We start from the raw sequence: 13,010 nt of genomic DNA, 5'->3' as shown, positions 1-13,010 counted from the left end.
CCATGCCGGTGTTTATGTTCCACATGAGCCCTCCTTCATCTAACCCAATCAATATATCCTTCTATTCTTTTCACCCTCATGTGTTTATCTAGCTTCTACTTAAATGCATCTATGATAGTTGTCTCAACTACTCGATGGAGCTGAAACCTCTAAAATTCTCAGCGAATAGCCCCACTTTGACCTTATGACAGAGGGAAAGTTGTTGATAAAGCAGTTGAAGATGGTTGGGCCAAGGATGCTACCCAAAGGATCTCCAGTAGCAATGTCCTATATCTTCAATGATTGGCCACACACAAAGACAACCATCTTCCTTTGCATCAGTTATGACCTAAGCTTTGTTAGGGCTTCTTTGTGCCATACTGAATTGAATGCTGCTTGATGATGAGGTGAGTTTCTCTCTCCTCTCCTCTGGCATTCACTTCTTGCATCCATGTCTGGATCAAGACTGTGATGTGGTCCCTGCAGTACAGATTCACACGAGGCACATACTGAAGTCAAGGTCACTCAGGACCTGCACCTTTATTACACAGCTCTCGAATGCCACACTTGCCTGAGACCTGTCCTTATATACCTGTCTGGGACAGGTATCCAGTGTCTCCTGCAAGTGCACCCCTGGTGGTAAGGTAAGCTTGTGGTTACAGGTCATCTCTAGTTACAGTCATGTATAGCATGGTAAGATACAGTTATGAACAGTAGTGTGAGATACATGACGTCATTCTCCCCCAAGATCTTATTGTCTTTATAGGTTCAGTCTCTCAGGTGGTCTACGCTATCGCGTGGAGCGTCTTAGTTGTGGTTCAGTTGTTTGCCTTGGTGCCTGTTTTTCTTTCGGTGTGATTGCTGGTATCTTGCCTGGGCTGTCTGTTTCATTCAGTATGATTGTTGGTGTCTCGCCTGGGCTGCCTGTTGGGATTGCCCTTTCCTCAGGTTGTTCCCTCTGTCTGTCCACCAGGTGTGGTGTGAGTTCCACATTGTAGTCTGCTTCTGATTCAGCAGTGTTGTTGGTAAATCTACTTTTGACTTAGTCTACATGCCTCCGGCAGGTTTGGCCAATGTCCATTTGTATCACCAGTAGCCTGTTTCCTTCCTTGCCTGTTACTGTCCCTGCAAGCCATTTGGGACCCCTTCCATAGTTTAGCACAAACACTTTGTCCCCTATTTCATTCCACCTCCCCCTCGAATTTTGGTCATGGTACTCAGTTAGCTTATGGCGCTTTGCCTCAACGATTTCATGCATGTCTGGGAGGATTAATGAGAGTCTTGGCTTTAAGGTGCGTTTCATCAATAATTGCGTGGGGGGAACTCCAGTCAATGAATGCAGATGAGATCTATATGCCAGCAGCAATCGCGACAGGCGGCCCTGCAGCGTAGGACCTTGGATTTTGAGCATACCTTGTTTAATGATCTGCACTGCTCGCTCCGCCTGGCAGTTGGAGGCCGGCTTGAACGGTGCCGTCCTAACGTGATTTATGCCGTGGTCACTCATGAAATCTTGGAATTCTGCGCTGGTGAAGCATGGACCATTATCACTGACCAATATGTCAGGAATGCCGTGCGTTGCGAACATGGTTCCAAGGCTCTCCAGTGGTGGAGGTGGTGCTCAAGTTTAAAATGGTGCATTCGCTCCACTTTGAAAATGCATCTACAACTACGAGGAACATTTTGCCCATGAATGGGCCCACGTAGTCTACGTGCACCCGCGACCACGGTTTGGTGGGCCAGGGCCAGGGGTTCAGGGGGGGCTCCCTGGGGGCATTACTGAGTTGGGCACAAATGGTGCACCGTCGGACGCAGAGCTCCAAGTCCGCATCAATGCCAGGCCACCAGACATGGGATCTGGCTATGGCCTCCATGAGAACTTCAGAGGCATAACTACTCGGCTGCCCCACATCAGGCAGTCTGCTTGTAGTGACAGCTCATGCATGCGCCTATGGAAAGGTTTGATCTCCTCGGGGCAGGCATCGCGAGCCTCTGCCCAGTCACCAGTTAAGACACATCTTTTTACTAGGGATAACGTGGGGTCGCTGGTCGTCCAGGCTCTGATTTGGCGAGCCGTCATGGGCGAACCTGTGGACTCAAAGGCATTGATTGCCATGACTATCTCACAGTCCTGTTCGTCAGACCCTTCCGTAGTCGCCAGGGGTAGCCTGCTAAGCGCGTTGGCACAGTTGTCTGTGCCTGGTCTGTGCCTTGTGGTGTAATCGTAAAAGGCCAGCATGAGTGCCCACCGTTAATGCGCGCCGAGGCGTTGGCGTTTATTGCCTTGCTCTCGGATAGCAGGGACATGAGGGGCTTGTGGTCGGTTTCTAACGCAAACTTGGCCCTGAAAAGGTATTGGTGCATCTTTTTGACACCGTACATGCACGCGAGCGCCTCCTTCTCCACCATTCCGTACCCGCGCTCCTCCCACGAAAGTGATCTGGAGGCATAAGCTATGGGTTGTAATTTACCCGCACTATTGACATGTTGTAAAACACACTCTACCCCGTACGCTGACGCATCACATGTAAGAACTAGCTTTTTACCTGGATCAAAGAAAGCCAAAACACTGTTGGAATACAGAAGGTTGCGTGTCTTGTTGAAGGCGCGTTCCTGGGCGTCCCCTCAAAACCAATCGCATCCCTTTGTGAGTAGCACGTGGAGAGGCTCCAGCAGCGTGCTTAAGTTCTGCATAAAGTTCCCAAAGTAATTGAGCAGCCAGAGAAAGGCGCGCAGTTCTGAGACATTCCGGGGCCTCGGTGCCAGGCGAATTGCTTCGGTTTTGGACTCTGTTGGGTGAATTCCATCAGCGGCAATCCTTCTGCCCAAAAATTCAACCTCGGGCGCGAGAAACAGGCACTTGGATTTCTTAACTCTTAGGCCTACCCGATCCAACTGCTTTAGTACTTCCTCCAAATTGCGGAGATGGGAGTCGGTGTCCCTGCCCGTGATAAGTATGTCGTCTTGAAATACAACCATCCCCGGGATGGACTTGAGCAGACTCTCCATGTTGCACTGGAATATAGCAGCTGCCGACCTGATGCCGAATGGGCATCGATTGTACATGAAGAGGCCTCGATGTGTGTTGATGGTGGTGAGTAGCTTAGACTCTTCGGTCAATTCTTGCATCATATACGCAGATGTGAGATCTAGTTTTGAGAAAAGTTTTCCTCCAGCCAATGTGGCAAATAAGTCCTCCGCTCTGGGCAGCGGGTATTGGTCCTGTAGGGAGACTCTGTTTATGGTAGATTTGTAGTCCCCACAGATTCGTACGGATCCATCAGGCTTCATAACTGGGACAATGGGACTTGCCTAGTCGCTAAATTCCATGGGTGAGATAATGCCTTCCCGCAGAAGCCTGACCAGTTCATGTTCAATCTTTTCCCTCATCACATAGGGCACAGCTCTAGCCTTGTGATGGACCGGTCTATCATCCTGTGTGATGTAGATTTTGACTTTATCCCCTTTGAAGGTGCCCACACCTGGCTGAAAGAGATGTTCAAATCGACTTAGAACTGTTGAGCAGGAGGTCCATTCCTCTGACGACATGGCGTGAACATCATCCCATTTCCAGTTTAGTTTTGCCAGCCAGCTTCTCCCCAGTGGTGCTGGGAGATCTCTGGGGACAATCCACAGGGGAATTTGGTTCACTGTCCCTTTGTGTGTGACTGAGAGCATGGCGCTGCCAAGGACTGGGACGATTTCTTTGGTATAGGTCCTTAGTTTGGTGTCGACCCTTGTGAGCTTTGGTCTGTCTCTTTTGTGCGGCCACAGCTGTTCAAATTGTTGAGCGCTCATGAGAGATTGACTCGCTCCTGTATCCAGCTCCATGTTAACGGGCATCCCGTTGAGTAGGACCCTCATCATTATTGGAGGCGTTTTGTTGTAAGAGCAGTGGCCATTGATCGTGTTGACCTTCTGTACCTCGGTGTCCCGGGTCTTGTCCCCACCATCTTCTGGTCCGCTTTCCGACCCTTCCGATTCATATATCAGCCAAGCTGCCATTTTTCTGCACATGTGGGCCAGATGCCCTGTATAGTCGCAGTTTCTGCAAACAGCATGCTGAAATCGTCACCCCCTTGATGAGTGCCTTCCCCCACATCTCCAGCACAGACCGCTTCCATTGTTTCCAAAGGATGAGCTGCGTCTGGCTGATCTCTCTTGAGCTTCTCTCAGTTTGTAGTTGATTGCTTGCATTGTGGGTTGATGAGGTGTGAACGGCCATTCATGTGGCCCTTGATGGCTTCTGGCGCCACTGCCTGCTGTTGAGGGCCTGCTCTCCTGCCTTTGTGTGTGTGGGTAGCGGCTTGTTTCACGCTGTGAACCCCTTGTTCCGATGTTTCATTAGTTGTCGTACCCGCAGTGTAGATCAACCTCGTTTCTTCTTCTCCTGCCAAGAATGTCTGTGCAACTAATGCTGCTGCCTCTAGGGTCAAGTTCTTGGTCTCTATGAGCTTTCGGAATATGCCTGCGTGGCCTATTCCCTCAATAAAAAAGTCTCTCAGTACTTCTCTCCTTAGTTCATCGGAGAACTCACATAAGCTCGCCAACCTCCGAAGTTCTGCCACGAAGTCGGGTATGCTCTGACCCACACAGCATCTGTAGTTGTAGAACCTGTGTCTGGCCATGTGTAGGCTGCTCGCTGGCTTCAGGTGGTCTCTTGCCAGTGTGCTCAACTCTTCAAACGACTTGCTTGCTGGTTTCTCGGGTGCCAGCAGGTCCTTCATTAAGGCGTATGTTTTCGAGCCACAGCTGGTCAAGAGATGGGCTATTCTCTTGTGTCTGCCTTATCGTCGCCTAGCCAGTCTTTGATTACGAAGCTTTGCTGGAGCCTTTCTATAAAGTCCTCCCAATTATCTCCAGCATTGTATTTTTCATCTGAGCCGTTGGTCGGCTTTCTGTGGATTCTGTAATCCCGTAACTCGTCACCACTGTATAGCCCTGTCCCTGCAGTACAGATTCACACAAGGCACAAACTGAAGTCTAGGTCACTCAGGACCTGCACCTTTATTACACAGCTCTCGAATGCCACACTTGCCTGAGACCTGTCCTTATATACTTGTCTGGGACAGGTATCCAGTGTCTCCTGCAAGTACACCCCTGGTGGTAAGGTAAGCTTGTGGTTACAGGTCATCTCTAGTTACAGTCATGTATAGCATGGTAAAATACAGTTATTTACAGTAGTGTGAGATACATGACAGAATGGTTCTGGGAAAGCTTAAATTGGCCAATTGTATAGCAAAAGAAACTGGAGAAGTGGTGCTGTATATGGATTTTCAGAAGGAGGTCTATGAGGTATCTCACCAGAATAGTGTTACAAAAATTCAGATGAATGGTAGAAGGGGAAATGTAACAGCACAGATAGAAAGTTGGTTGAGGGCCAGGAAGCAAAGGCTGTTGCTCTGATTGGAGAACTATTAGAAGCGATCAGTGCTGTGCAGACCTTTAGTCTCAGTCCATATGGATAATTTGAACTTGAGCATAAGGAGCCTGATGTCGGACCAAAGTAAAGGGTTTGACAAACAGTGAGGAGGACTATAAAAGACTTAAGAACAGACAAGTTAGACAGGTGACAAATATAATTTATTGCGGAGAAGAGTCAAGTAATACATTTTAGAAGGAAAAACAACAAATAGGAATGTACACTCAGTGAAATCACTGAACGGTGTGCATGAACAAATAAACTAAGTGGTTCACATTAGGGACTCAGCCACCATAACTTCAGGGGATTCTACAGTTCTTCTACCGAAGGTATGATGGATGAACGAGAAAGAACACTCTCAGAAGTTTGCCCGCATAATTCCGTAAAGGTATGAATGCAGGTAAATGAAGCCATAAAAATGGCCAATAGAAATTCGGGTTTTAGAAATAGGGGCATAGAGTACAAGAGTGAAGTTGAAATGGTAAATTTGTACGAGGTAATGATTATGCTAGTTAGAGTACACCCCATATAGCATGGACATTAAAGCCACAGAGGGTGTACAATGATACCAAGGGCAGGAAAATAGATAAGGGAAGAGATTTAAAATACTCAGAGTATTATTGCAACTGAAGCAGATCGGGTTATAAGGAGATGTAATTGAGGTTTTTAACAATTAATGAAGGGTGTTGATAGGGAGCTGGAGAGTCGGTGATGAGAGTTCTCAATTTAAAATGATCAGGAAGAGAGTGAGGATAGGACAACATTTCTTTACACAGAAGATTGTTGGAGCATGTAATGTTTTGACATAGTTAGTGGTTAAAGCAGAGAACATTGCATTTTTAAGCAATAATTGGATTAGTGTTTGAAGCAGAGGAAGATACATGTTAAGGGACAGAGCGGGACAGTCAGATTAGTTTTGGATTACTGTAGCAAAGAGCCAAAACCGACACGATGGGTAGAATGGCACTTTTTGTGCATTAAACTTCATGATTCTAATACAAAAATAGATAATATACTGTGCATACTAATTGGATATTACTAATCGTAGGTATTGCCAAGCTTTGTTGAAATAAAAAAGGTATAATGCAGTCAACGAGTATGGGCTGGTGATAACAAAGCATCTTTATCCAACCAATAGGTTGTTCTTGATCACACAGTAAAGCTTCTAATTATGGCCTAATGTTCATTTTATTTAGAACAAACTATATGAAACAATTCTCAGTGACCAACAAGCTTCTTTGAAACTTCTAATAACCCTCAATTTGTAAATTTTTAAAGACCAATTTTGGCATTTATGTATAAATTCTTGATTCACCTCATTTTCTCTCCTGCTTTTCTCAATCTTGGTGGTATCCTGTGCTATCGGCCTTAATCTTTCACCCTGTTTTCTCAATTTAAAGATAGCTGTAGTGCATATTTTGCATACACATGGAATACAAGTTGTAACAGTGGAAGTCAGTTCAAAGTGCAATAACTTTTATAATGTGCTAACTGTGCATTGTGTCCATTGACAGAGAAGACATATAAATCTCTTTAGCAAACACTTATTGCTATAATGCATTTTATTTAGGATTTGCTGGAATACGTTGCAGCTCTCACTTTCAAACGAGAAACTTTTTTTGACAAAGGGAATAAGAAAAGTAAGAATTGATAATTTAATGAATTTTTTATGAGTCCATAGGTGGTGCTCAAAATAAACTTCACCTATTCTTTAGATTTTTGTTATTGAGTAAATTGGTTTTGAAACTCTTCTCTACAGATTTTCTGAAGAAACCTTTAGAGAATTATGTTACGAATTTACAAGTTCCAGTGAAGATAATTAGGATGGAACAACGATCCGGATTGATTCGTGCCAGGCTCCGTGGTGCAGCTGCTTCAAAGGGCCAGGTCATTACTTTTCTAGATGCACACTGTGAATGTACTATCGGCTGGCTCGAGCCCCTACTGGCAAGAATAAAAGAAAACAGGTATATTGTGCTAATGTCACCATTAGAAAAGAATAATACATCTGCCACATGTAATTTTTTTTTAGAACTACCTTTTTGAATCCTATTTAGTTTCAAAACAAGCCTGTGCCCAATCTCAGTTATTGTCCCACAGGTCAGAAAAGTAGATTTTGTTTCTATAAAGACATAAGGTATCGGGTGTGCTTGTAATTATTGAATGTTATCAGTTCCTGTTATGGGCCTGCTGAAGCATCATGTATAAACTGAGAATAAATTTAGTTATTTCAATTACAAAGAATCATTTTCTAAGATTACCAACATTTGAAATATAATATGAAGCCCGTCTCATTTCCTTTCTTATTTAACTTGAAATTCTAGCTTAGTTCCTGCCAAAGATCCGTATAATTGCTAAATATTTGAAGGACTTTGTCAATTCAAACTTTGTTGAAATTATGTGGTTTGAGAAAGCTGTCTAAAAAAGAACATTTATATCTGCTTCAGTTGGTTTGATTCTGGAGGTAGTGATGTGAATATATCTGGCATTGGTGTGTGTGTACAGAAAGAGCAAACTGATACCAATTTTATCTGTGGCTGTTGAATGTCAGCAGATGTGTTGAATTGCATAGAATTGTGTTGAAACAAAATCAAACATCTGGCAGAACAGATTTAAAAAACAAACATTTCTAAAAATGAGGGTATTGCCAAGTAAAGCTTTTTATTTAACTTTTGTCGCTTAGCTTTTCTGTTCATATTGTTATCATTTATTCTTTTGCCATCTATTTAAAATAGTTAGTAATCTATTCAAACAAAACCAACAAGGGTTTCTTTTAGATGTAAAAAAAATGAAACTTAAATTTATTGCAAGGCTCTCAGGATAAAATTATATAAATTGAATTCTAATTCAGTTGCTTCTTTGAATTATTAGTGCAGAGAATAATTAAAAGAGGTTTTCATGAAACATTCTTTGGAAAACAAATGTTTGGGAGCTAATGGAGAAAACTGAATGGAATTTTTTCAGTAACAACAAAACGTCCATGCAGTGAAATGATAATTTAGTTTTCAACAGCTGCAGTACTTAATTATAGATTAGAAAACTGTTGATACTGCTGAATTCATGTTTGGGTTAGTTTTTTAAGCTGCAGATTTTGGATGAATTTTGGATATTTTCCTGTCATTCTGATTTTCTGCGACTAATAGTGCCTCAGTCTGTGCTTATGCCGCCACGCAATGCTTAATCTGATCTCAGAATTGGTTGTTGTGTATCTGACTTCAGTGCGTGGATTTATTTACACTGTTCTCAGGATGGTTGCCACTGGACTGCTTTCACTAGAACCTAAGGAAGTTTATTCTCATCGAATGGTCATTGTAACTTCGGTGGAATAGCTTGTGGAAACTGAAAAAATGGCCATTTCTCCATTTTTTAAAGTTTTCTGCAGTTCTTCTACCAAAGCTACAGTGGATGAGCAGGAGAAATCATGTGGAAATTCACACACAAGGGAGTTTTTTTTTATTTGTTTGTGATGTGGGCATCATTGACAAGCCCAACGTTTATTGCCTATCCCTAAATGCCCTTGAGAAAGTGGTGGTGAGCCACCTTCTTGAACTGCTGCAGTCCGTGTGGTGAAGGAACTCCCACAGTGCTTCTGGGAAGGAGTTCCAGGATGGTGTGTGACCTGGAGGGGGACTTGCAGATGATGGTGTTCCTATACGCCTGCTGCCTTTGTCCTTCTAGGTAAGAGGTCGCGGATTTGGGAGTTGCTGTCGAAGAAGCCTTGGTGAGTTGCTGCAGTGCATCTTGTCAATGGTGCACACTGCAGGGAGTGAATGTTTAAGGTGGTGGATGGTGTGCCAATCGGGATGCTTTGTCCTGGATGGTGTCGAGCTTCTTGAATGTAGTTGAAGCTGCACTCAACCAGGCAAGGGGAGATTATTCCATCACACTCCTGACTTGTGCCTTGTAGATGGTAGAAATGCTTTGGGAGTCAGGAGGTGAGACACTTGCCGCAGAATATCCAGCCTCTCACCTGCTCTTGCAGCTACAGTATTTATGTGGCTGGTCTAGTTAAGATTCTGGTAAATGGTGACCCTCAGGATGTTGATGGTGGGGGATTCAGCGATGGTAATGTCGTTGAATGTCAAGAACATAAGAACATAAGAATTAGGAACAGGAGTAGGCCATCTCGCCCCTCGAGCCTGCTCCGCCATTCAACAAGATCATGGCTGATCTGGCCGTGGACTCAGCTCCACTTACCCGCCCGCTCCCCGTAACCCTTAATTCCCTTATTGGTTAAAAATCTATCTATCTGTGACTTGAATACATTCAATGAGCTAGCCTCAACTGCTTCCTTGGGCAGAGAATTCCACAGATTCACAACCCTCTGGGAGAAGAAATTCCTTCTCAACTCGGTTTTAAATTGGCTCCCCCGTATTTTGAGGCTGTGCCCCCTAGTTCTAGTCTCCCCTACCAGTGGAAACAACCTCTCTGCCTCTATCTTGTCTATCCCTTTCATTATTTTAAATGTTTCTATAAGATCACCCCTCAGCCTTCTGAACTCCAACGAGTAAAGACCCAGTCTACTCAATCTATCATCATAAGGTAAACCCCTCATCCCCGGAATCAGCCTAGTGAATCGTCTCTGTACCCCCTCCAAAGCCAGTATATTCTTCCTTAAGTAAGATGACCAAAACTGCACGCAGTACTCCAGGTGCAGCCTCACCAATACCCTATACAGTTGCAGCAGGACCTCCCTGCTTTTGTACTCCATCCCTCTTGCAATGAAGGCCAACATTCCATTCGCCTTCCTGATTACCTGCTGCACCTGCAAACTAACTTTTTGGGATTCATGCACAAGGACCCCCAGGTCCCTCTGCACCTCAGCAAGTTGTAATTTCTCCCCATTCAAATAATATTCCCTTTTACTGTTTTTTTTCCCAAGGTGGATGACCTCACACTTTCCGACATTGTATTCCATCTGCCAAACCTTAGCCCATTCGCTTAACCTATCCAAATCTCTTTGTAGCCTCTCTGTGTCCTCTACACAACCCGCTTTGTGTCATCTGCAAATTTTGTTACACTACACTCTGTCCCCTCTTCCAGGTCATCTATGTATATTGTAAACAGTTGTGGTCCCAGCATTGATCCCTGTGGCACACCACTAACCACCGATTTCCAACCCGAAAAGGACCCATTTTTCCCAACTCTCTGCTTTCTGTTAGCCAGCCAATTCTCTATCCATGCTAATACATTTCCTCTGACTCCGCGTACCTCTATCTTCTGCAGTAACCTTTTGTGTGGCACCTTATCGAATGCCTTTTGGAAATCTAAATACACCACATCCATTGGTACACCTCTATCCACCATGCTCGTTATATCCTCAAAGAATTCCAGTAAATTAGTTAAACATGATTTCCCCTTCATGAATCCATGATGCGTCTGCTTGATTGCACTATTCCTATCTAGATGCCCCGCTATTTCTTCCTTAATGATAGATTCAAGAATTTTCCCCACTACAGATGTTAAACTAACCGGCCGATAGTTACCTGCCTTTTGTCTGTGGATAGACTCTCGCTTGTTGGAGATAGTCATGACTTGGCACTTGTTTGGCACGAATGTTACTTGCCACTTTTCAGTCCAAGACTGAATGTCATCCAGGTCTTGCTGCATGCAGGCACGGACTTATTAATTATCTGAGGAACTGCGAGTGGGACTGAACCTGTGCAATCATCAGTCCAAAGGCTGCCATCGGGGAGGTACGAACCTTCAAAATACTGCAAATTGTTCACTCCAGGTGAAGAAGGAACCGTTGAGCGTTCAGGGCTATTAAAATCGCATGATTCAGACTTAAATGATTATTACAAATGATTACATAGTTCAATAATATTACTTGGGTTTTTCTGCGATTGTTTCAAGTGAAAAGTTGAGCAGGAAATGAACAGTCTCAAATTATTTATTCAGATAAAAAGTCTCTAACTGATATATTGATGATTTCTGATCTTATGATGGAGGGAAGATCATTTATGAAGAAGATGGTTGTGCCTGGGACATGACCCTGAGGTACTCCTGCAGCAATGTCCTGGGGCTGAGATGATTGACCTCCAACAACCACTACCAACTTCCTTTGTGCTAGGTATGACTCCAGCCAGTGGAGAATTTCCCCCTGATTCCCATTGACTTCAATTTTACTAGGGCTCCTTGATGCCACATTCGGCCAAATGCTACTTTGATGTCAAGGACAGTCACTCTTACCTCACCTGAATTTCAGCTCTTTTGTCCATGTTTGGACCAAGGCTGTAATGAGGTCTGGAAGTGAGTGATCCTGGTGGAACACATACTGAGCATTGTTGACCAGATTATTGATAAGTAAATGACACTTGATAGCACTGACGACGACACCTTCCATAACTTTGCTGATGATTGAGAGTAGACTGATGGGGTGGTAATTGGCAGGATTGGATTTGTCCTGCATTTTGTGGGCAGGACATGCCTGGTTAGTTTTCCACATTGTTGGTTAGGTGCCAGTTTTGTAGTTGTCCTGGAACAGTGTAGCTAGAGGCATGGCTAGTTCTGGAGCACAAGTCTTCAGCATGACAGCTGGGTTGTTGTCGGGGCCCATAGCCTTTGCTGTATCCTGTGAGCTCCGCTGTTTCTTGAATCAAATTGGCTGAAGACTGACTTCCGTGATGGTGGGAACCTTAAGACAAGGCCGAGATGGTTCACTCACTCAGCTGGCTGAAGATGGTTGCAAATGCTTCAGCATTGTCTTTTGCACTTGCGTGCTGGACTTCGCCATCATTGAGGATGGGGATGTTCATGGAGCCTCCTCCTCCCGATGGTTGTTTAATTGGCCACCAACATTCATGACTGGATGTGACAGGACTGCAGAGCTTTGATCTGATCACTTGGTTGTGGGATTGTTTAGCTCTGTTTAACATGCTGCTTCCATCGTTTAGCATAAATGTAGTCCTGTGTTGCAGTTTTCCCAGGTTAGGTATGCCTGGTGCTGCTCCTTGCATGTACTCCTCATTGAACCAGGGTTGGTCCCCTGGCTCGATGATAATGGTAGAGTGAGGGATATGCCGAGCCATGAGGTTACAGATTGTGGTGGAATATAATTCTGCTGCTGCTGATGGCCCACAGTGCGTCATGGATGTCCAGTTTTGAGCTGCGAGATCCTTTGACATTATTCAACTCCCAGCAGACCCTTTGGGGCATATTTTATTGTGCAGGTTTTGGCAGAGTGAACCTACCGCTCACTTGCTGAAAGCGGCTGGAGTCCCAAACCGTTTCTGTTTTTTTCTGAGGTTATCTTATTCACAGCGAGCTGCCCACTCATTTGGAGTGGCTCCTCCATCCGGGGAGGGGGTGGGTGAGGAATTTCGGTGGCTCTTCTGTTGAGCCGATCTAGTCGAGTAAAGTTAAAGGAGCGGGGGAAGGCAATATGAGAGAAGGGTTAAGCCTCAGGAGGTGCGATTTTTACAGGGCCAGGAGGAGCATTACTACCTAAAGGATTGCTGCTCACCTGACAATGATATATTTTGATGTATATAGTTGTACTTTAAAGAAAAGCTCCTCACCCAACATAATAAACATGATAAGTCCTAAAATGTCTCATTTTATCACCTTTTAATCCCAACTTGATCCAAATATCTTGATGCATGTCCAA

The 13,010-nt window shown here is 44.4% G+C and overlaps 1 protein-coding gene across 1 annotated transcript in view; it reads left to right on the top strand.

The window, feature by feature from the left end:
* Window positions 1-13,010, top strand: part of galnt13 (polypeptide N-acetylgalactosaminyltransferase 13) — an 899,812-nt gene that overhangs the window by 545,631 nt on the left and 341,171 nt on the right. The window contains exon 5 of the mRNA XM_070875629.1: window positions 7,161-7,368. Within this exon, the coding sequence (XP_070731730.1) occupies window positions 7,161-7,368 (208 nt within the window). The remainder of the gene's footprint in view (window positions 1-7,160; window positions 7,369-13,010) is intronic.

This window comes from Pristiophorus japonicus, chromosome 3, assembly GCF_044704955.1.
Source record: "Pristiophorus japonicus isolate sPriJap1 chromosome 3, sPriJap1.hap1, whole genome shotgun sequence".
NCBI classification, from domain to species: Eukaryota; Metazoa; Chordata; class Chondrichthyes; family Pristiophoridae; genus Pristiophorus; species Pristiophorus japonicus.
This window is presented reverse-complemented; position numbering and strand designations above follow the sequence as displayed.